Source organism: Scyliorhinus torazame, chromosome 11, assembly GCF_047496885.1.
Source record: "Scyliorhinus torazame isolate Kashiwa2021f chromosome 11, sScyTor2.1, whole genome shotgun sequence".
Classification (NCBI taxonomy): domain Eukaryota; kingdom Metazoa; phylum Chordata; class Chondrichthyes; order Carcharhiniformes; family Scyliorhinidae; genus Scyliorhinus; species Scyliorhinus torazame.
Genome location: NC_092717.1, coordinates 48725895 through 48750904, shown reverse-complemented (window position 1 = coordinate 48750904; position 25010 = coordinate 48725895). Strand labels below are relative to the sequence as shown.

General features: G+C 44.6%; 1 protein-coding gene across 4 annotated transcripts in view; it reads left to right on the top strand.

Annotated features, from left to right (window-relative positions):
* vps41 (VPS41 subunit of HOPS complex) overlaps nt 1-25010 on the top strand; it is a 267921-nt gene that overhangs the window by 161985 nt on the left and 80926 nt on the right. For all 4 annotated transcript variants that reach the window (XM_072467229.1, XM_072467227.1, XM_072467228.1 and 1 more), the window contains exons 13-17: nt 5429-5544; nt 5674-5730; nt 11924-11985; nt 12072-12153; nt 14817-14909. In XM_072467229.1, coding sequence (XP_072323330.1) covers nt 5429-5544; nt 5674-5730; nt 11924-11985; nt 12072-12153; nt 14817-14909 — 410 coding nt within the window. The remainder of the gene's footprint in view (nt 1-5428; nt 5545-5673; nt 5731-11923; nt 11986-12071; nt 12154-14816; nt 14910-25010) is intronic.

Below are 25010 nucleotides of genomic sequence, written 5' to 3'. Positions count from 1 at the left end.
TGTGCAGGTTAGGTGGATTGACCATGCTAAATTGCCCTTAGTGTCAAAAAAAGGTTAGGTGGGGTTACGGGGATAGGGTGGAGGTATGGGCTTAGGTAGGGTGCCCTTTCCAAAAGCTGGTTATTTTTACGTTTGTTATGATATAATCCTTGTTACTAATAATAAAAGACAGTGACCAAAACTATTTTCAGGTAGTATTTGTCATGATTTCAATGGTGCCATTGTTTGCTTGTTAGACACAGCCAGAGTGAGACACAGCAAAGAGTGAGTTTGGGAATTTGAAGCTAGGTGGGAATTGAATTGAATTCAATCGGTAAGACTGCTCCTTTTTGAATTTCAGGAGTTTATATTAATCTAGAATTGTGCAGAGAAGGTTAACAAGGGCTGGCCCACCCACTCACATAACTGGTTGGCAGTTAAGTGTCAGTCACCTTAATCTACTTTGATCTAAAAGCGGGTGGGGGGGGGAGGGGGAGTCAACTCAGGCCAATTTAAAAGAGCAACTTGTAACTCACTCCCAGTGAGTTCTCCCAGTGAGCCAGAGAAAACACACAGCAAAGAGTGAGTTTGGGAATTTGAAGCTAGGTGGGGAGGAGCTGCTTTGTAACCCTGGTAAGTAGTTTTTCTTTTCATTGTCTAATTTATTTATTTATTTTTCCTTTCATTTTTTGGAATTGTAGTTGTATAAGTTAACCTAAGGTTTAAGACATGGCTCAGTGAATAGGCCCAGTAATACTAAAAGGAATAAAACGGGAAGTAAAAACATAAATGGTAAGCGACGCGGCAGGTTGTTACATGAAAATATGGGTTCAACGACAAGGAAAATTAGGAGAAAAGTTAAGAGGAAATATAACTTGGGAGAGGTTACTGATCGAGGTGTTAAGATTCAAAACAGAGGTATAAAAGCCAACGTAAGTGTACTTTACCTGAATGCTCGTAGTATTCGGAATAAGGTAAATGAGTTGATGGCGCAAATCATCGTGAATGACTATGATTTAGTGGCCATCACTGAAACATGGTTAAAGAATGGTCACGACTGAGAGTTACATATCCGAGGGTATCAAACTATTCAGAAGGACAGAGTGGATGGTAAGGGAGGTGGTGTAGCTCTGTTATTTAAGGATGACATCCAGGCCCCCGGGAAATGCCTTTAGATATATGCAGGTGAGGGCTTTTGTGAGGCGACAGGTGAGGGAATTCCCGTTGCTCCCGGCACAAGAAGTTCAAGATAGGGTGATCTTGGGTGTATGGGTCGGGGAGGGCAAGGTGTCGGAAATACACCAGGAGTTGAAAGAAGAGGGGGAAGCGCTGGGAGAAGAGTTACATAGAACATAGAACAATACAGCGCAGTACAGGCCCTTCGGCCCACGATGTTGCACCGAAACAAAAGCCATCTAACCTACACTATGCCATTATCATCCATATGTTTATCCAATAAACTTTTAAATGCCCTCAATGTTGGCGAGTCCACTACTGTAGAAGGTAGGGCATTCCACGGCCTCACTACTCTTGAAGGGTAAATGGGAGGAGGAGCTGGGGGAGGAGATCGAGGAAGGTCTGTGGGCTGATGCCCTAGGTAGGGATAATTCCTCCTCCTCGTGTGCCAGGCTCAGCCTGATACAATTTAAGGTGGTCCACAGAGCGCACTTTACGGGGGCGAGGTTGAGTAGGTTCTTTGGGGTAGAGGACAGATGTGGAAGGTGCTCAGGGAGCCCGGCGAACCATGTCCATATGTTTTGGTCATGCCCGGCACTGGAGGGGTTCCGGAGACGAGTGGCGGGAGCAATATCTCAGGCAGTGAAAGTCCAGGTCAAGCCAAGCTGGGGGCTAGCAATATTTGGAGTAGTGGACGAGCTGGGAGTGCAGGAGGTGAAAGAGGCAGGTATTCTGGCCTTTGCGTCCCTAGTAGCCCGGCGAAGGATCTTGCTAATGTGGAAGGAGGCGAAGCCCCCCAGCCTGGATAAATGATATGGCTGGGTTGATAAAGTTGGAGAGGATTAAGTTCGCTTTGAGAGGGTCTGCGCAGGGGTTCTAAAGGCGGTGGCAACCGTTCCTAGACACTCTCGCGGAGCGTTAGAGGAAGGTCGGTCAGCAGCAACAGCAACCTTGGAGGGGGGGGGTGGAGGGGACGTCCTGGGAGGGGGAGGAGGGGGAAAAGGGGGGACTGCCTGGGATGGTGGATGAGCAAGAGATAACATGAAGAGTTGGGGAAACTGGCACGTACAGGTGAGGGCCAGTGTACAAAGCTGTGTAAATATATCATTTTGCCATGTATATATCTTGCTCTGCCCGATTTCTCGTTTTTTTTTTGTTACGAGGAGGGGGGGGTTATTGTTAGGGAGAAAAATTGTGTTAAAAAACTTTAATAAATATATATATTTTTTTAAAAAGGATGACATCCGGGCAATAGTAAGGGATGACATCAGTGCTATGGAGGGTAAGGTTGAATCCATTTGGGTGGAAATCAGGAATAGTAAGGCGATAAAGTCACTGATAGGAGTAGTCTATAGGCCACCAAATAGTAACATTATAGTGGGGCAGGCAATAAACCAAGAAATAACTGATGCATGTAGAAATGGTACAGCAGTTACCATGAGGGATTTTAATCTACATGTCGATTGGTTTAACCAGGTCGGTCAAGGCAGCCTTGAGGAGGAGTTTATAGAAAGTATCTGCGATAGTTTCCTAGAACAGTATGTAATGGAATCTAGGAGGGAACAAGCGGTCCTAGCTCTGGTCCTGTGTAATGAGACCGGATTGATTAATGATCTCTTAGTTTGGGATCCTCTCGGAAGGAGCGATCACAATATGGTGGAATTTAAAATACAGATGGAGGGTGAGAAGGTAAAATCAAGCACTAGTGTTTTGTGCTTAAACAAAGGAGATTACAATGGGATGACAGAAGAACTAGCTAAGGTAGACTGGGAGCAAAGACTTTATGGTGAAACAGTTGAGGAACAGTGGAGAACCTTCCAAGCGATTTTTCACAGAGCTCAGCAAAGGTTTATACTAACAAAAAGGAAGGACGGTAGAAAGAGGGAAAATCGACTGTGGATATCAAAGGAAATAAGGGAGAGTATCAAATTGAAGGAAAAAGCATACAAAGTGGCAAAGATTAGTGGGAGACTAGAGGACTGGGAAATCTTTAGGGGGCAACAGAAAGCTGCTAAAAAAGCTATAAAGAAGAGTAAGATAGACTATGAGAGTAGACTTGCTCAGAATATAAAAACAGATAGTAAAAGTTTCGACAAATATATAAAACAAAAAAGAGTGGCTAAGGTAAATATTGGTCCTTTAGAGGATGAAAAGGGAGATTTAATAATGGGAAATGAGGAAATGGCTGAGGAACTGAACAGGTTTTTTGGGTCTGTCTTCACAGTGAAAGACACAAATAACATGCCAGTGACTGATAGAAATGAGGCTATGACAGATGAGGACCTTGAGATGATTGTTATCACTAAGGAGGTAGGGATGGGCAAGCTAATGGGGCTAAAGGTAGACAAGTCTCCTGGCCCTGATGGAATGCATCCCAGAGTGCTAAAAGAGATGGCTAGGGAAATTGCAAATGCACTAGCGATAATTTACCAAAATTCACTAGACTCTGGGGTGGTCCCGGCGGATTGGAAATTAGCAAACGTGACACCACTGTTTAAAAAAGGACGTAGGCAGAAAGCGGGTAATTATAGGCCAGTGAGCTTAACTTCGGTAGTAGGGAAGATGCTGGAATCTATCACCAAGGAAGAAATAGCGAGGCATCTGGCTGGAAATTGTCCCATTGGGCAGACGCAGCATGGGTTCATAAAGGGCAGGTCGTGCCTAACTAATTTAGTGGAATTCTTTGAGGACATTGCCAGTGCGGTAGATAACGGGGAGTCAATGGATGTGGTATATCTGGATTTCCAGAAAGCCTTTGACAAGGTGCCACACAAAAGGTTGCTGCATAAGATAAAGATGCATGGCATTAAGGATAAATTAGTAGCATGAACACAGGATTGGTTAATTAATAGAAACCAAACAAAGAGTGGGGATTAATGGGTGTTTCTCTGGTTGGCAATCAGTAGCTAGTGGTGTCCCTCAGGGATCAGTGTTGGGTCCACAATTGTTCACAATTTACATGGATGATTTGGAGTTAGGGACCAAGGGCAATGTGTCTAAGTTTGCAGATGACACTAAGATGAGTGGTAAAGCAAAAAGTGCAGAGGATACTGGAAGTCTGCAGAGGGATTTGGATAGGTTAAGTGAATGGGCTAGGGTCTCGCAGATGGAATACAATGTTGACAAATGTGAGGTTATCCATTTTGGTAGGAATAACGGCCAAATGGATTATTATTTAAATGATAAAATATTAAAACGTGCTGCTGTGCAGAGAGACCTGGATGTGCTAGTGCATGAGTTGCAAAAAGTTGGTTTACAGGTGCAACAGGTGATTAAGAAGGCAAATGGAATTTTGTCCTTCATTGCTAGAGGGATGGAGTTTAAGACTAGGGAGGTTATGCTATAATTGTATAAGGTGTTAGTGAGGCCACACCTGGAGTATTGTGTTCAGTTTTGGTCTCATTACCTGAGAAAAGACGTACTGGCGCTGGAGGGTGTGCAGAGGCGATTCACTCGGTTAACCCCAGAGCTGAAGGGGTTGGATTACGAGGAGAGGTTGAGTAGACTGGGACTGTAATCGTTGGAATTTAGAAGGATGAGGGGGAATCTTATAGAAACATATAAAATTATGAAGGGAATAGATCGGATAGATGCGGGCAGGTTGTTTCCACTGGCGGGTGAAAGCAGAACTAGGGGGCATAGTCTCAAAGTAAGGGGAAGTAGATTTAGGACTGAGTTTAGGAGGAACTTCTTCACCCAAAGGGTTGTTAATCTATGGAATTCCTTGCCCAGTGAAACAGTTGAGGCTCCTTCATTAAATGTTTTCAAGATAAAGATAGACAGTTTTTTGAAGAATAAAGGGATTAAGGGTTATGGTGTTCGGGCCGGAAAGTGGAGCTGAGTCCACAAAAGATCAGCCATGATCTCATTGAATGGCAGAGCAGGCTCGAGGGGCCAGATGGCCTACTCCTGCTCCTAGTTCTTATGTTCTTAATGCAGTTGTTTGCTGACTCTTCATTATCATTTTCCTATTATGTATTCATTCAGTGGGTTTTTGATTATATTTCAAACGATCGGCATAATTTTAACAGTAATTGATTTATGTTTTTCGTCGTAATTTTATTTTCTAATATCACCATGGCATCCATTTTGTGTATGTGATATTTTCCCACCTGTCGCTGGGTTAGGTGTAGGATTATTGTCCATATTGATATACTCTTGGTGCAAAATTTCAGTAAACGTTTCCTACTTTAAAATTAAAATTTGATATGTGAAAGAGTTTGTATCAATGTGTTTGTTTTAACGAAAGAAAAATCCCCTTTCTGTCATACAGAACACTCTGATGGTGAATCGCTATTTTATATCATCAGCCCAAGGGACGTCGTAGTGGCAAAGGAGCGGGACCAAGATGACCACATTGAATGGCTACTTGGAAAAAAGAAGTATGAAGTAAGTTATCTTTGCCTTTTTAGTGTTTTTTCTTCTGTATACAAATGATGATAAAAGCTGTTTTTTTTTTTTAATGCTGGATTCTGGAATGGCTGGTCAACTTTTATTTTTTTTCTTCCTCTGTTTTAGGAAGCTATGATGGCAGCTGAAATCAGCCAGAAGAACATAAAAAGACATAATATACTGGTAACTTAAGCACATTCTAGTAAATAGAAACACTTGCATTTATACCTTTAAAATAATAAAACAGTCTAAGGTGCTTCATGAGAAAATTACAAAACAAAACTTGATCCCAAGCCAAGAAAAAGGTTATTCGGGCAGATCATCAAAAACTTGGACAGAGGGGGTTAGGGTGAAGAGATCGACAGTTTTCGCATACTTGGAGTTTAAAGTCTGACATGGTGATGCCGCAGGAGACACATTTGAGGGTGAAGAATCAGGTGAGGCTTAGGAAGGGTTGGGTGAGTCAGGTGTTTCATTCGGGGTTTGATTGTGGGGCTCGGGGGTGTAGTTGGTGGACAAGGGGGTGAGGTCTCAAATGGAGACGCTGGTGGCGGATCAGGGAGACAGGTACATGGTAGCGACTGATGCAAAGGGGAGGTCAGTGGCACTGGCGAGCGTATATGGCCCCAACTGGGACGGGGTTTGTGAAGAGGGTGCTGGGTGCCACCCCGGATTTGGATAGCCATGAGCTGATAGTAGGGGAGGACTGGAACATAGTGTTGGAACCGAAGATGGACATATCCCAGTCGCGCTCGCTGACCCAGTTGGGCGGGGGCGAAGACGTTGTCTGGTAAAAAGAGTGAGATGGAAGGTGCAAACCCGTGGAGGGTTTTCCATCCAATGGCTGTTTTTCTCCCCGGTGCAAAAGGTATATTCGCGGATTGACTTCTTTGTGGTGCAAAAGACGCTGTTGGCTGGGATTAAGAGGTTGAGTACTCAGCAACTGTGATCTCTGATCACACTTTGCATTGGATGGATGTGGTTTTGGAGAAAGGGGCAGCCCAGAGGCTGGAGTGGAGAATCGATGTGGGGTTATTAACGGACCGGAGCTTCAGTGACAAGATAGAGAAGGTGATTGAGGAGTATGCGGGGTTAAATTGCACTGGGGAGGTCTTGGGGACGGTGGTCTGGGAGGCCCTGAAGGTGGTATTGAGGGGGGAGGTGATCCCGTTTAAGTAAGGTGAAGAGGGGGGAGCGCCAGTGACTGACGGAAGAGATTTTGGAGGTAGATGGGAGGTATGCAGGGGCCCCAGGCTGTTTTGTATTTGCTGAATAAAAATACTTTAAAAATATCAAAAACTTGGTCAAAGAGGTAAATTTTGAGGAGTGTCTTAAAGGAGGAAAGAGAGAGGTTTGGGGAGGAATTCCAAAGTTTAGGGCTTTGACAGCTAAAAAGGCAAAGCCACTAATGATATAGCAATTTTAATTGGGGGTGCTCAAGTGGCCAAAACTAAAGGAGAGTAGATAGCTCAATATTGTGGGGCTGCATGAGATTGCAGAGATAAGGAGGATTGGAAAACAGGGTGAGAATTTTCAATTTGTATCCTGGTTAAGCAACTCCTCAATGTAGGTTAGTGCACTCGGGAGTGATAAGTAAATGGGGCTTGTCAAAAAGTTAGGACATGCGCAGCAGAATTTTGGATGAATATAGAAGGCTGATATTGGAGCCGCAGAGGTTTAGAGGTAACAAAGGCAAGGGTGAGGGATTTGGTACCAGATGAACTGAGGCAGGGGAGGAATCAACATATGTTATGGAAGAGGAAATGAGACTATCTTCTTTTTTACGGTGTAGATATGAGGTTGGAAATTCATCTTTGAGTCAAGTAGGACAATCGGATTTGATTCAGCCTCAGGCAGTTTTTAGGGATCGAGATGGATTTGGTGGCTGGCAAACATAGTTTGTGGTGGGGGCAGAAAAGAAAGCCTTGGCTCTTCCAACATTTAGTTGGAGAAAGGTTCTACTCATCCAGTACTAAATTTCAGATTAGCAATTTGACCATTTACAAACAAGGTTTAAAGAGTTAGTGATGAGGTAGAGTTCAATGTTTCCTGTGTACATGTAAAAAAACTGCTGCCATTTTCAGATGATGTCACTGAATGACAGCATGTAGATGACAAATAGGAAGGGGGCAAGGATAGATCTGGGGATGTAGCAGCTTGGAGACACCAGAGGTAACATTGTAGAAATTGGAGACTTTGGGTCTATGTAAGGGGAGGTGGCTCCTGCTGGAAAACTTATCTTTCTGCCTTTTATTTCTGGTGCCATGGACCGTTTACCTTTCATGAATCCTTGTGATTTATTGGAGTAGAGTTTTTACCTTTCTTAGATGCCCAGGAGAGATGAAACCAAGAAGGATTTGAGCCAAAATCCGTTAATGGATTCTGAAACCTCATGGGGATTCTTCTGGAAGTAAAATGGCTGGGGTGAATTCTCCCCCTCCGACCACTCTACTAATGGCCGAGTATCTCACAAGTATTTTGACGAGCGAGCTAGAGAAACAGTTATCAGTGTTTTGTGGCAGATCTCAAAATATTGATTGAAGAGGCCTTGGAAATAAGACAATTGAAGCAGCATTAACTCACTTCGGTGGTCGAAAGCAGCAAGGAAATAAAGGCCAAACTGAATGACCTGGAGAATAGATTCAGGAGATAGAACATTCACATTGTGGGGTTGTCAGAGGGGGGGAGGGGTTGCACCCCTACTGATTTTTTTGCAGCATGTTTTACAAGATGGTGAACGAGGGTATATTTGTGTGTTGTGTGTGTGCGCGCGCTCAAATTTGGCACTGTTTCATCTACGTTAGTTGTGTTTCTTTAACTGGAGGTTTTGGGATACTTTTTTTTTACTGTTTCAATATGGCATTGTTGCCGGTGGGGGGGGGCGGGGGCGCTGGAATAGTGTTAGTTTGCTGACTGTGTCTGTGGTCGAATCATTTAACTTGACATGGTGGCCATCTTGGGTGGATTTCTTTAATTTATCTTTTCAGTGTCCCTTCTTTGGTTTCTCTCTTTGGATGACTGACTCTGGTTTAGGGAGTTGTGGCAGAACTCCAATCCATTTGGTTATCTGGAATGTTAGGGGTTTGAATGGCCCAGTAAACGATCGAGGGCATTTGCCCATCTTAAGCGTCTAAACTCGGATGTTGTTTTCCTGCAGAAAGCCCATTTGTGTGTCAAGGACCAGACCAGGTTGGGTTGGACAGGTTTTTCACTCCAGTTTTATTGGCAGGGCCAGCGAGACGGCAATTTTAACAAATGCGTGTTCAGTTCTCCTCCTCTCGGAATATAGCCTACCCTAATGGTCATTATATTATTGTTTGTGGCTCTCTGGTGAACATTCTGGTACTCGTGGTTAACGTTTATGCCCCTAACTGGGATGACACAAATTTTATCAACTCTCTTTAACCTCTCTCCCCAATCTTGAAGCGCACTAGCTGATCATAAAATCATGGAATTTACAATGCAGAAGGAGGCCACTCGGCCCATAGAGTCTGCACCAGCTCTTGGAAATAGCACCCTACTCAAGGCCACACCTCCACCCTTTCCCCATAACCCAGTAACCCCCACCTAACCTTTTTTTTGGACACTAAGGGCAATTTAGCATGGCCAATCCACCTAACCTGCACATCCTTCGGCTGTGGGAGGAAACCGGAGCACCTGGAGGAAACTGGAGCACCCGCAGGAAACCCACGCAGGGGAGAACGTGCAGACTCCACACAGACAGTGACCCAAGCATGGAATCGAACCTTGGTCTCTGGAGCTGTGTAGCAACAGTGCTTCCACTGTGCTACTGCACCGCCGTGATTTTAGGAGGCAACTTGAACTGTATTTTGGGACAATCCAATTTAGAATCTAAAACAAAATCTCTTGTCCCATCATATTAGCTTATAGGATCCTTGGGTTATTCTTCTCTCTCCTCCCCGCCCCTGAACACTGAAAAAGCATTTGATAGGGTGAAATTGGATTATCTCTTCGAGATTCTCGGGGAATTTGGATTCGAGCACACATTTGCCTCTTTACTTTGTTAATTAATTCCCCTACTGCCAGTGTTCACGTGAACACTCTACACTCAGATTACTTCCCTTAAACAGGAACACAACACAGCACTGCCCTCTTTCCCCACTTTTATTGTCTTGGCAATAGAGTCTCTCTATAGCATTGAGGGCCTCTAGCCAATGTAGGGATATTTGTTGTGATGGGGCATCGGGTATCGCTTTATGCGGATGACCTGTACATTAAGGACCCAATTCCCTCCATAAACGGCATAATGAAAACACTTACATCTTTGGCTCCTTCTCTGGTTACAAATTGAATCTGTGTAAGAGTGAATGTTTTCTGGTGAACCCTCCCATTATAAGAGCTCAGTAAAGTTTATTACCTTTCCCTTTCTAATATCAGTTTCTGTTATTTGGGGTCTAGGGTTAGCCATAATTGGGCCTCACTTTGTAAGTTCAAGTACTCTAGCCTGATTAATAGTGGTAAAGTGGATCAGCAGAGGTGGAACAACCTCCCTCTGACGGGTAGGATCCAAACAATTATAATGAATGTACTTCTTAGGTTTTTATTTTTCTTTCAATGTATTCCCATTTTTTTGCCCAAATCCTTTTTTATTAAGGTTAACAAATTGATTTGTACTTTTATTTGGGTGGGTAAGAATCCCAGAATCCAGTGTGTTCTGCTCCAAATAGATGGGCTGGCTGGAGGCTTGGCCCTCCCAAATTTATTGTTTTATTATGGGGCATCTAGCATCTAAAAAGTTTTGCTGTGGACTACTGACCCCAATTCTATTTGAGGCTGAAAGGAGGCTCGCTCATGCACTACCTCAACTCTCCATGCCATAATTACTGCACCACTGTTGTTCTCTCCTGCTAGATTTTCCTCAAACCCAGTGGTGGTCTTTTCCATAAGATTTGGAAACTGTTTCTTCAGCACTTTCAGCTTCTTTCCCTGTCTTCTTTGGCATCTATTTGTAACAATCACCTCTTCTTAACTTCTGGTTTGCACCCTTTATTCAAATCTTGGAAAGCAAAGGAACTTGAGCATTTTGGGGACCTATTTGTAGAAGGGAGGTTTGCCAGTCTTGGGGAGCTGGCTGACACATGTCAGTTCCCTGGTTTGAGCCTCTTTCATTATTTTCAGATTCAGGACTTTTCCTGTTAGGGGTTTCTTTCCTTTCCTTTGGCCCCTCCCTCCTCCTTGCTAAAGAAAGTTTTATCATTGGCTCAACCTGGCGAGGGTTCTATTTCCGATATTTCAGACCTACGTGGCTATATTCTCTCATCGAATCCCAGCCTACTGGATGGGGTGAGATGGGAGAGTGAGCTGATGGGGCTTGGAGGGAGGCCCTCTACAGGACAAACTCCACGTCCTCTTGTGCCTGACTTAAGTGGGGTAGAATGTGCTAACTCCATACGGACAGTGGCCTGGGGCCGGGATCGAACCGGGTCCTTGGAGCCGTGAGACAGCAGTGCTAACCACTGAGCTATCGTGCCACCCACGAGAAAATTAAATACATCATCAGGGAGTCAGTGGGGAAGTTCTACCTGAGATGACAACCTTTTATTTAAGGATCTGGACACCGTCAGCTGTTACGGGGTTTAGTTATAAGTGTTTAAGTTTTAGTTTGTCTTTCTGTTGTGGAGTTGTTTGTAAAATTTTACTTTGTACTCTTGCATCTTCGCTGGTTAATTGCTAGTTTGATATTATGTAAAACCACAATAAATATCCTTTTTAAAAAGAGTCCGTGTAGGAACTGGAAGAGAAGCCATTGCGGGCTTCTCGGGCTATAGCTGTGATTTGTGTCAGTGTTTGCGGTATTTAGCATAAATTTGAGTTCATTGAAAGTTCACAGTACAAACACAGATTTTACAGGCCTTTCAGGGCCGAAAGCAGGAAGCATTTTGCACATGAAGCGTAGTGGAAACTTTGAATTCTCTCCCCTAGAATGCCGTGGAAGCTAGGTCAGTTGAAATTTTCAAGGCAATGGTTGGTAGATGGTTGAGGAAAGGGTATGGATCAAAGGCTGGAAGATCTGTCTGAGGCACAGAGCAGTCAAATTCTAATTGAATGAAAGAACTGGCTCGAGGAGCTACTCAAATAGCCTACTCCTTTTCCAATGCAAATGGGAAAGGAGGTGATTTTACCCCCTTCCCTCCACCCACTCCACCCAACCCATTGTGACCACTTTCACTCAATAGGCCACAGCTAATGAGTACCAGAAGATGGAAACTTGAAGAGAATTATGAGCAAGTAGGTGGTGCATTCTAAATGACAATGGTAGTCCAGCAGCTTTTCAACCATAGGTAATCACGTATGTGTTGCATGGAAATACGAAGAAGGAATTAAGTATCTGTTTTGACAACCCTTCATTTTGTAGGATATTGGCAGAGCCTATGTAAACTACCTGGTGGACAAAGGAGACTATCATGGAGCTGCAAGGTAATACATGTTAACTTATTTTTAAAGGTTTCCTCAAAGAGCATTTCATACATCATTATTTAAATGTTTTCATTGCTGTCTTCTAGAAAATGTCAGAAGATTCTTGGCAAAAACATGGATCTCTGGGAAAATGAGGTGTACCGATTTAAAAAGATAGGGCAACTTAAAGTAAGTAAAGCATATGTTGGGGCTGTGAGGGTGGTAACGGCCCATTGTAAGAAACTCCTGTCATTGACTAAGAAACCTCTAAAATACATTTCTTTTGTAAATGTCAGGTTTTACATAATTTGTATTTTGGAGGATTTTTTTGTGCCAACATAAAACTAAATTTAAAAGTTGCAGCTGAGTGGTGCAGTGAAGTGGAATGGAACCAAGCAGTAAGATGCAGGTCTAATCCATGAGCTGATGAGTGTTGAACTATAAGCTGCTTTTATGTTGATCTCTCGTTGGTTACTGTAGTTTGGGTCTTCAGCAGTCGGCAGCCAGGTGGATATAAAATGCTACATTTTTTTTAGATTGTTTGATAGCAAGATCCCCTTATTCAAACTGTTTCTTCAATGTCGGTGCTAGTCACTGAGTCAGAACTCGGGGCAGCACGGTAGCCTTGTGGATAGCACAATTGCTTCACAGCTCCAGGGTCCCAGGTTCGATTCCAGCTTGGGTCACTGTCTGTGCGGAGTCTGCACATCCTCCCCGTGTGTGCGTGGGTTTCCTCCGGGTGCTCCGGTTTCCTCCCACAGTCCAAAGATGTGCAGGTTAGGTGGATTAGCCATGATAAATTGCCCTTAGTGTCCAAAATTGCCCTTAGTGTTGGATGGGGTTACTGGGTTATGGGGATAGGGTGGCGATGTTGACCTTGGGTAGGGTGCTCTTTCCAAGAGCCGGTGCAGACTCAATGGGCCGAATGGCCTCCTTCTGCACTGTAAATTCTATGATAATCTATGAGAACACAGCGCTCTAGCTGCTGCATCACAAGTTGGTGATACCTCCACGCAAGTTTGTAACATCCTCATATGTTGCTAATTATGGACATTAATTTGTGATGTCAGTACTGTGTACTTGCACACTATTTGAGCAGTTTACTTTTCCCATGCTAGGCTGTGATTCAAAAGTAGCTTGCGTTGTAATAAATCCAGGGCACCTCTTCATGAGGTGCAGGGGGAGGAAAAAAATAATCAGATGATGAAACTTCACAGAGATACATTTGTGTGGTAATGTGGGGCCTCTTAAAAGCAACATTATCAATAGAACGGTAGTACGGCATTGCCCCACTCTGGGCAGGATTCTCCGGCCTCCCAGCTGCCTGTTTCTCGGTTCTATTCAGGTGTACTGAATGTCATCCTGACTTGGAACTTGCTCTTCCTTCAATGTTTCTGGATCAAAATCCTGGCACTCCCTTTGTACCCACAGCTACACCACCTTCTCGAAGACAATTAGGGGATGAGCAAAAAATGCTGGCCTTGCCAGGAACACGCACATGCCATGAAAGGATGAAGGACAAAAAGCTGTCCTTGCTCCCAGTGTCTGCTCAGGCTCACTTGTGCAGGTGAAAACACAGCTGATTGATTAGACCCACTGAAATGAGGGTATTTGCCCAATTACAGCTTCCAGACAAAATGCATAAAAAGAGAGAAAGAAAGCTAGAAAGAAAAAAGAACTGTTGTCAAACAGACTCTTAAGCAATTCTCAAACTGACAAGTAACGGGATAAAACAAGCAAAGCATCCTCCTCTGTTCAAATGGTGACTATCTCTATCTGCATAACACTGACCAAAATGGACAGTAAGAATTAATTGAATCCAGCATTGATGCATTAAAGATAAGCATGTCAGTCTGATGATCCAAAACATGATGTTGAAAAATAAGGCTAAGTTAGAAACATGCAACAGTCCAAACGGCAGTTTATTGGCAGGCACCTCGGCAGTGCATGCAGAAAACATTACCTTGAGTTCTCAGTTCTTTTAACAATAATCATCTTTGTATGTCACGGATTGAAGAAGTGGTCTTTAAAAAGTCTTGCCATCAGCGAATCCAAAACATACAAGGAACTAGTGTTAATAACTGTTAAATTCGCTAATGTAACGCGAGTGAACATTCTTCTTCCAGTGCAAAACAGGCTCAAAATTAGTGGTGTGGGAATTAACCAATGCTAATGAGGGGTTTTCATCCATGAAGCAAAGGTAAATTAATGGAGGATCTCTAACAAGCATTTTATGCTTTTGGGTAGCTTTTTTGTTAACATTAACTTTTTCGACTACGAACTGCATTATAAACCTGAGCAGTACTGATATGGCCAGAAAGAAGAAACTCTCTTCTGTGCTTTGGAAAGAACTCCGAATGAGATCTCATGAATCCTGTGTCCCCAAGATGGAGCCAGAAACGCAGTCCTTTCATCCATACCTTAAAACAGAAATTATAATATTTACAGCCGCCATACACGAGGACTGACTGGTATGACTCGACACCAAAAAATGATTTTCAGCCTCACAGCTCTGCTGCAAAGGGAGCTTGATTTCCTTGGATGGAGTGAGTGCTCATCCCAAGTCAATTTCCCGAAGGAATGTTTCCTGCTCTGAATGGTCTTCATTTCCTCGAGTTTTATAGTACTCGGGTTTTGGAGCCTCCCTTTTTGATAACACCGGTGCAGCAGTTTCTCCTGTGTAGGATATAAAACTCTGCAAAGTAGCCAGATGTATTTTATTTGCACAGATTTAAAGGGCTTTGGTACAAAATAACAGAAAGGAATGAACTGGTTGGCCTTTTGATCAAGTATTGTCAAAATTATTAAATGTTGATCTATGCACTTATACAATGTTAATTTGTCCCTTTTAGGCAATTAGTCAGTACTTACCAAGAGGTGACCTACGCCTGAGGCCTGCTATATATGAAATGATCTTGTATGAATTCCTGGAGAGTGATTATGAGGTACGATAGTTCTTGATTCCTATAAGGGTGCTGATTCAGTAGCTGAAGCGGTTGAACATTTAATTGCCAATTCCAGAAGAATTATTTTAAGTCCCCGAGTCGACTCGATCTCAATTGAGTTGGGTACATTTTGTCAGACTGTAGTTGCTCAGCAGTTTGGAAAATGACTTTTTCCACAAAACAGCTTATTACAGCACTCCATAGCCCCGTAGCAGGTACAAGTATAGCAGCCCGAGGGGCACAGCCACAGACTGAAGGGACGATCTTTCAAAACTGAGATGAGGAAGAATTTCTTCAGCAAGAGGGTGGTGAATCTGTGGAACTTCTTGCCGCAGAAGACTGGAGAGAGCAAGTCAGTGAGTGCCTTTAAGACCGATATAGATAGGTTCTTGATTAATAAGGAGATCAGGGATTATGGGGAGAAGGCAGGAGAATAGGAATGAGAAACATATCAGCCATGATTGAATGGCCAAGCATACTCGATGGTCCAAATGGCCTAATTCTGCTCCTATATCTTCTGCTTTTGTGGTCTTCACTTTTCAAAGTAATGTCTGGTGAAATATGGTTATTATTTAAGTCAAAGAGGGGCGAAGAGAGTGTCATGTTTGTGATGAGGGTGTCATGTTTGTGATGAGGGATCGTTTGAGCCATAAATTTGTTCTAGGTGACCTGGAGGGGCTTTCGGAACTATATTTGTGGTATATGTGACCAGGAAGAGTGAGCAAGGTATGTTAAGAACTTGCATTTATATAGTGCCTATAATGTTGAAAAAATTCCCATGGATTTCCTTAAAGCATAATCAGAGAAAAATGAGCATTGAGTGGAAGAAGAGAACATTAAGTAATCTTTATTAGTGTCACAAATAGGCTTACATTAACACTGCAAAAAAGTTGCTGTGAAAATCCCCAAGTTGCCACATGTCTTTCAGAACTTGTGGAAGGAAACCGGAGCGCCCGGAAGAAACACACGCATACACTGGGAGAACGTGCAGGCTCCACACAGACAGTGACGCAAGCCGGGAATCGAACCCGGGTCCCTGGCGCTGTGAAGCAATAGTGCTAACCACTGTGCTACCATGCCGCAAGAGGACATAGATAAGTTGGTGGAGTAGGCAGATCGGAGATGAAATTCAATGTGGAAAAGTGTGAGGTGAAACATTTTGGTAAGGAAGAACATGGCTAGACAGTGTAAATTAGGGGTGAAATTCTTGAAGGGCTGCAGGAGTAGAGGGACTCAAGTGTAGACGTTAGGAGTGGTGACTAAAAGCTTCATCAAAAAGGTGTGTGTTGAAGTGGAGTGGTTTTGAGGGAGAATTGCAGATCGTAGGGCACAGTGTAGCTGAAGCAGAGTTACAAGAAAAGGGTATCCATGAGAGTTAGAGAAATAGAGCTTTCTAGAGGATTGTAGGGCTGGAAGAACACACACAAATAGGACTGTACAAGGCCATTTAAACACAAGGATAAGAATTTTAAAATTGTACGTGTTGGATTAATACAAATTTATGTCAGAACATGCAACGTTGATGGTTGAGAAGATTTGGTGTCAGATAGGAGCTGGGCAGCAGTGATTTTGATAAACTAAAGTTACAGTGTGTGGGGGGAGAGAAGCCACTGAGGTAAGCATTGGAGTATTTGCTCGGAAAGTGGCAAAGGCATGGTTGGGGGTATCAGTAGCCAATGTACTCAGGCACGGGAGTATGCAGCTAACATGGAGGTAGAAGCAGACGTCATTAGTGATGAAGAGAATATTGAGCCAGGAGCTCAACTTTGGGTCCAATAGGCTGTCAAGGTTGCAAATAATTCACCTGAAACAGTAACTAGGGAGGGGAGATCAGCTATATGACAAGCATGCATGGTTTGTGATTGGAATTGAGGAAGATGGCTTCATTCTTCCTACCTGTAGCAACAAAATTGAAGCTTCTGGAAAATGGATATCAGACAAGAAGTCTTGACAACACAGGCAATTAAGTGGTTGAGAGGTTCTGGGGAGTTAGAACTGGGTATCATCAACATACATTTGGAACTCGACAGTGTATTTTTAGATAATGTTATCAAAGGAAAATATGTAGATGGAAGGGGCCAAGAATGTATTTTTGGGGAACTCGAATAGTATTCTGTGGTGACAGGAAGAGAAACTGTTAGAATGTATATTCTGAGTGATCAGTTAAAGCTGCTTGTGCACTATTGATGGAAACTCTTCAAGACAGGACATGAAGATGAATAAGTTTTGGGGGAAAGAACGAGTAGTAAAGATACTGCCGTTTGGCATTTTAAAGCACTGAAATTGTATTCACTTAAATATGTTTCCCAATTGTGATTTATTTAAAATTGGCGCAAGTATATTTTATACATGACTGTAAATTACTTCTGCAAGATGAAATGTTGTATAGGGAAATACTGAGTATATTTCTGGATATTATGAAGATTTGATGTGTGTAAAATTAACTTGAAACATCCACATGAAACTCAAATATACTGGAAATGATGGTTAACAGTTGCATTGTTTTAATATAGAGGTCAATTATTTCCAACACTGTTAAGACCGAAAGCATATTTATGATTTCAGCATGTTCCAAAGCACTTTACAACTAATAAAAGATTGGCTGCTGTAACATAGGAAACCTAGCAGCCAATTTGCACGTTGCAGGGTTCCCCAAATATCAATAAGATGATAAATAACCAGATAATCTGTAGTGGTGATTATTAGCTGTGGGATAAATATTTGACAGGGCACTGGAGAAAACTCCTCTGCTCTTCAAATAGTACTGTGGAATTTTTACATCTGCATGAGAGGGCAAGCATTTTAGTTTCACTTCTCATCTGAACAATTCACCTGAGGAAGGAGCAGTGCTCCAAAAGCTAGTGATTTGAAACAAACCCGTTGGACTTTAACCTGGTGTTGTAAGACTTCTTACTGTGCTCACCCCAGTCCAACGCCAGCATCTCCACATCTGAACAATGGCAGCTCCAACTCACTTAGTAAGTCTGGAAACCTAGATTATGTGCTCAAACCGTTGGAATCCTTTTGTCTTTGGCTAGAGTGTTACCACTGAGCTACAAGTGACACCTCCCATTTTATCAGAGAACTAGGAGAAATTGGGGTAATCTATTCTTTTAGAAACCACTAAAGGTTGTTTCCCCGATGAAGATGCGTCTAAATGCTATCTCATCTCCTGGATTTAGAAGAATGTCTCACTGGATTAAAGGACGCTGTTCACATTCGGTGTACATGTAATACTTCTAATCTGTAACAGATGCGTCATTTCAAAATGATTGTGGTTTTCTGGCTAATTGATCTTGCTGCTGGTTTATGGTTTATGAAATCATAAACTTGAAATGAAACTTTACGCTATTGTTTGGATTTTAAAAAATGGGCCAGCAATTCAGTTCTAACCAAAAATAAATCTGAATCGCAAAAATATTTTCTCTGCCTCCAATCGATTACTAGATTTAGAATTTCTATTGAAAGTGTTAAAATGAATTCACAGTATAGCACCAATGAAATTCAACAACATTTGTTGATTGTAGATGTTTGCATTAAATATACATATTTTTGTCAATTTTTTATCTTGTAGCTGTAGTGAAGCTATGGGTGGAATTTTCTGGCCCCCACCTTGTGTGCGAAGAAAAGCAGTAGGGGAGAACTTAATTGCATGGCTGGCCAAAATTCAGATGCCTGAAAGTGGGTTAAATTTTTGACAATATAGAAGAATATTTCAGGTTGGTTGGCCTACCTGACGCTGATGGTTGGGAAATTCTTTGCATTCATCAGCATGCCATGCAGTTTGATTGAATATTCGCATGACCTTACACCGGTGTGATTTACAACAGCTGTATAAAAATGAGAACCTGCTGATCTCCCTTCTGAAGCGGATATTGGAAGTGTGGTCTCAGGGCACCATTACGCTCCACGGTGCCAGTCACAAAAGGGGCAGCGGAGAGGACACGGGGGGACTCAGATAAGTGCAACTTTGGGTAGGGGTGTAGTTCAGTGTGGCATCTTGGGGGTGGGGTCACTTGCAAGCCTTGGTGGCCCTTCATGACCTTTAGGTTTAATGGGGTTTGGGGAGCGGGGGTTATGCAGGCACGCTCCAGTGGGTGAGCTTGTGGTGATAACTTGCTGGGGATTGCCCTTCCAGACTGGCAGCTGGAAAGCGGGTGGGAGAAGGTGAATTCATAGGGGTCCCATGAGATGCCAGGTTGCATGGATAGAGTGAGGGACTCTGACAAGGGATGCTTTCTAGCCTCCTGAGGACTGATGATCCACAAACAGTGCGGCCGACAACTGCAGTGAGAATGAACCCCACACTCAGGCAGCACTGTGAAGCCAGAGGACATGAGATGTATGGAAGTTCAAGGCCACTGGTTATGGAGGCCAGGCTAACGGGACCGGCTGTTCCAAGTTGGAAGGCTCATTAATCCGCAGCCCTTAAGAGCTGGGGAAATTAAGGTGCCCTGTAAGGATGAAGTTATAATAATAATCTTTATTAGTGTCACAAGTAATCTAACATTAACATTGCAATGAAGTTATTGTGAAAATCGTGAAAAAGTTGACATGCTAATTGCAGTCTTCACATGCATGAGGTGTGCCACATAGGGAAAGCCAAGTGCCTAATCAGCTCCCTTTTATTTTATAAATTTAGAGTATCCAAATTTTTGAAGGGGCAGTTTGGCGTGGCCAATTCACCTACCCTGCACATCTTTTTACGTTGTGAGGGTGAGACCCACGCAGACAGGGGGCAAATATGTAAACTCAACACAGACAGTGACCCAGGACCAGGATCGAATCCGGGTCCTCAGCACCGTGAGGAAGCAGTGCTAACCACTGTGCCGCCCCACCTCATCCCTGATTCTTCCTTGACAAGTTAATTGTGCCAATTTGGTCAGCATTGCAATGCTTGAGTGTGCCACTGGTGCTCAATTGTTCTGTCTCAAGGCGGCACAGTGAACTCCCGCCTGATCGTACCCCTGCCCGGACAGAATTTCACAATGGCTCCAACCCCCGCCCCCCCGGAAACTGAGCCCCACAGCCTGATCCACCTCATGGCAATACCCTCTGTGCAATTTCACACTGCACGGGGGTGGGGGGGGGGTTACTGTATAGGTTGCTGCTGCGCACCCTTCACTTTTCTGCCCTCACCTGGACATGCCTTGACACACCTTGTTGCTGTCCGGCAGCAGAGGTCCCCAGTGGAGGTCCCTCTCGTGAGGAGTCCTCCCCCTTAGCATCGGGGACCTGGGGTGGACAGTGTTGCATGCAGCAATCCCATGCAACTGTAAGCTGCATCAGTTCACAGACTCCCAAGATGCCTGCCCTTTTTGTGGCCCTGTGGAGTCTGTGGACCACACCTATATTAATTGTTTTAGACAGCACCCCTTCTCAGTTATTTAAAAAACCTTTTGTTGCAGCTTTGTTTGCACTTCACCCCCATCCCCCCCGCCCCCCACACACACCACCACCTCCTGATCTATGGGCACCCGGTGCAAAGAAGTGTGGGGAAGAAGGCGGACCTCCTCATGATCCTGCTCCTGGGCTTGGCCAAACTTGCCATCAACAGGTCCAGAACTCGGGGGTCATCTTACCCGACTGTGTGCTCCTCTACAGTGGCTACATTCGCGGCCAGGTGTCCCTGGAGAGGAAGCATGTGGTGTCCACTGGCATACTCGAGACCTTCCCTGCCCGTTGGACGCCACCGGGACTGGGGTGCCTTATTGACCCCTCTAATCACAGTTTGGTTTGGTTCTTAAGTCTCATTTGTGATTCGCTTTTGGTTTAAGGCAGTTTCCCTCAGTTTATTTGATTTCGTTTAATTGATTGTTTACGTTGATTAAAATATTTGGAAGCCTAGCCCCGAAGCATTGATCTCAACGTCTCATACTAGCATCGACATAGCAGAGAAGTGACAAAGATGTGGCCCGAATCAAGGCGTTATGGTGAATTCACTCATCAGTCACCGAGTTCAAGGGATGACGGGGGGGGCATAGACTTGTGTCCCTGTAAGGTTAATAAGCAGGTCCATTGAATACACTCAACTGCCCTTACTCTTCACCCTGGGTGGGGGCATGCAGATTACTGAGATTCTCAAGGGTCAAAATGCTTCATTCATGTGGAGTTGAGAGGGGAAAGTGGCTATTGTGTGACAGGGGAGGGAGTGAAGCCCAGTGGGAAGGTGCTCACACAGGGGGATGCGCATTAGTGGATCTCCCAGATCCTGAGAGTGCTAAGGGTCAGGCCATTGTCATGACTCCTCGTCACTCACTTTGATGTTCTCTTCCTCTCAGTTTTTTGATTCTGGAGAACCATGGAGCCAGTTGAGCTGGCAATTATTTATATTGTGATCGACCAGCAGCAGCAACATTGACATTCTGCTGCTGGCAGCCAGGATCAGTGATATGCAGAGTTGAGAGAGACAAGGCCCATTGATCTTCCTGGATCAGGGGAACAGATAGTGGAACCTCTGGGAGACACTACCGGCCACGGGTGTACTGACGTAGAACATTCTACCTCCAGATGTCAGAGGTCCAGTGTCGGAGAAGACTGCCTCCATCCCAGGAGATGGTTAACCACCTGCGCCAGGTGATGCAAGAGTTTGCACCACGTGGACTAGGAGGTCACCCATTGCCTGTGGCCCTGAAAGTTACTGCCACTCGGAACTTCTATGCTAGCGGCTCATTTCAGGGCAGCATGCATTTCCCAGTCAGCAGCACATTAGTGCATGAAGAAAGGTCATGGATGTGCTACAGGTGTGGGCCCATATATACATCATTTGGACCGGGACCAGATGAGACAGGGTCATGGGCTTTGCCCGCCTCCGTGCCCCAGGGTGTCATCAACTGCATCCACGTGCCTCTGCATTCCCCATGGCAGCATGGGAGAGCCATTTTTGAACCGTAAGGGATACTACTCCCTCAATGTCCAATTCATCTATAACCATGCAATGTACATCATGCAGGTGTGTGCCTGTTTCCCGGGAGTGCCCTGATAATTACTCCTGGGCAGCTTTTGAGGAAGGGCAGCGACCAGAGGATGGCTCGGCGGGGACAAAGGGTACCCACTCAGGAGGTGACTGATGGTGCCAGTGTGAAGGCCAAAAGCACCAGCTGAAACTCGCTACAATGAGGCTCATGCGTCAATGCGTGCACTAGTCGAGCAGGCGATTGACTGTTCAAGATGCAGTTCTAGTACCTGGACCGGTCGGGGGAGCCCTCCAGTATAGCCCTCAGAGAATGTCCCTCATCATAATGGCTTACTGGCACTGCAGCGGGACAAGCAGCTAGATGAGGAGGAGATGGAGGAGTGCCACAACTCCTCAGATGAGGAGGATGTTGAGGGGGCCTGTGATGAGCGACCGAGGAGGAGGAACGACCTGGGGCAATGGCTAGGGTCCCTGTGGAGCGCAGGGATAGGAGTGCCCTCATTGATTCTCAGTTTGGTGGTGACCAGGATTAGGTTGTGAAGCCCTCTCCCAACATGGGGGTCTCAATTCTTATTACTGCTGGGCCTGTGGGAGGTCACGACCTGGTCAATCCATTCATGGACAGGGCACTAAAGTGACTGACCAGACGGTGCAGGAGAATGATGATCATTTGCAGTGAAGACAGAGTGATGCTGATCTTAATCTCCGTGAACTGACAGGTGCTGCCTGACTGAGAGCTGAACGCGGCCTGTCACTGGGTAATCTAGGGACCCATAATGGCAGAATAATACATCTCAGCTGGTACTGCCTCCTCTGAGATCAGGGGTCTTGACATGGTGGACGGTCTCTTGCATGTTTTGAGCTGATGGCATCCTTATAACCAGAGAATTCTGGCACACAGGCCTGAGGGTTGGTGTTGGGTGTGGGATTGGGGGGGACTGTGATAGAAGCAATATTGCTGCGTTATCAGTGTGAAAGGTGGGAGAGACATAGCACTGCCATTCTCGCGCTGCACAGGGAGGGAGTGCTGAGTTTGCACGGTGGTTTACACAGCATGGTGCCACATCATGGCAACATGGAGGCTCTTTATGGGTGTTAAAGTCATTTTTATTGCTAGCTAGTTATTACAATGGTGTCTTCTCTAATAGTGCCTAATTTGACCCGTTCCGATCAGTTATTAGTCTTCCTCCCTCTCCCTCTACATCTACGTGTATCCCCAGAATCCGCAACTAAGGTTGAGGTGGCCTGATGACTTCCACACCCTGTGCCTGAGATGACCTTGCAAGGCGTCCTCTGAGGGCCTGGGACCTTGTGGGTTCCAGCCTATTTTCGGCAGCATGGGTGCTGCAGTGCTGTCCACCTCTTGTGTGTGGGACTGGGGGTGTTTCGCAGTGTGTCAGATGGGCTGGACGCCTCCAGACTGGAAGGCTCCGGGCAGTGCACCTGTCAATCTTCTTCCCTTTGGTGTCTTGGAGCCCCGGGTTCCTCCATGGGCTAGAGGGGAAGGTGGAGTGAGATCGAGAAGCCGTGCTGTCCTCTGTCCCTGACGCACATGGATTCTGACTAGTCCCTGCACAATGCAGTTGAAGCCCTGCACCATGGAGCTCATGCCCTCAGCCATGGAGGTTATGAGTTGAAACATGGAGCGGGCATCCCCCACTATGGAGTGCACGCCCTGCACCAAGGTACCCACTGTGGATGCCATTCTTGCAGTTTTGACCTTGTTGCGCCAGACTGACAGCACCATCTCGTCAGACAGAAGGCCATGGGACTCCTCCAGTCGGCCTTGCAGTCCTAGGACGGATGCTGTCATCTCTTCCTGATGCTTGCGACTCTGCCGTTGCAGCTCCAGCAGCTCTGGGATGACCGTACCCAGGAGCACACCATCTCAAAATGCACTAAATGCCTTGATAGGCATCTATCAGTGCCAGCTGCTGCCAGAGGCTTTCTTTCTGCTGACCAAATGCAGTAGACCATTCATGGTTGAGGACAAAATCGGAAAACACAAAAGGAGAATGGCCTCTCAGCAGGGAGTTTGTCACACCGACGTGAATGGCTATGCAGGAAGTCAAGTAATTCCACGTCAGGAACATTTGGTGCTGATCAATGCTAATGTGTCACATGTCTTTGTCACATTCTTCCAGTGCACAGGCCTTAATGGCAGTACTAAGTGGCAAAACACATCAGTGATGAATTTTAGAAAAATACAGTACAGTGAAATAGTAAAAACACTTCACTCCAAATAGGGTTCTACTGCAATTATTTAATATTCTTCAACAAGGCGGGTCAGTCTAATAATGGATCTCGGTGTTTTAAAAAGTTCCTCCGTCGCATAGGTTCAAAGTTGTCATATCACCTCAGAGTATGCCAGCAGCCTGGCTAACACCTGAAAGTTGCCCACTCCTCCATCACCCTGCAGGAATGCCATGCACTCTACAGAATGAGCTGTCACTAAAGTTTCTGTGCTGTCATACAGGTGAAACATCTATTCTTTTGTGTTGAATTTTGGGAACTAGTGACTGCTTCCATTTTAACTTCTCTATTTTGAAGACGATACAAAATAAAGTATTTTAGTTTCAGCAACTATATTGTTTGGCATGTTGCAAAAACTCACAGTATGCTAGTGAGCAACTGAGGGTATTTTGTTCTGCTACTTCCTTGCAGGGAAAAGGCCCGGAGCAGGTTAAAGATTATCCCACGCGGCACACATGCATCCTAAAAAATTCTCAATCATATTTTGACAGATTTTGCAAACTAAGGCGCCTTTCAACTTCACAAGAGCACAGTTAATGCCATTGGCAGTTTGTTTAACTGCTGTACATTAGGTTGCCTATGCAGAACTTTCCTTTCTAAATTATACTGCTTTATTATACTCCTATGGTGTATGGAGATGATTAATGAAGAAAGCTAGATTACCAACCTTGTAGAGTTGGTTTTATTCCCATAACATTGAGCCTTCATGATTAACAATGCTGCCGAACCATTCATTCCTCTCTAGGCATACTGAAGTGCAGGTTCCAGTACTTAAAGTATAACATCAAGTCTGTTGCACTTTTCGTTCAGCTTAAATTAAACTTGTCCTGTAAATTAAACTGGTCCTGTGGGCTTCATATGAAGCTAGAGTTGAATGAAGCATGTTTATAAAGCCACAACAACTCATTAATGAGATTCTGCAGCAGCCCAAA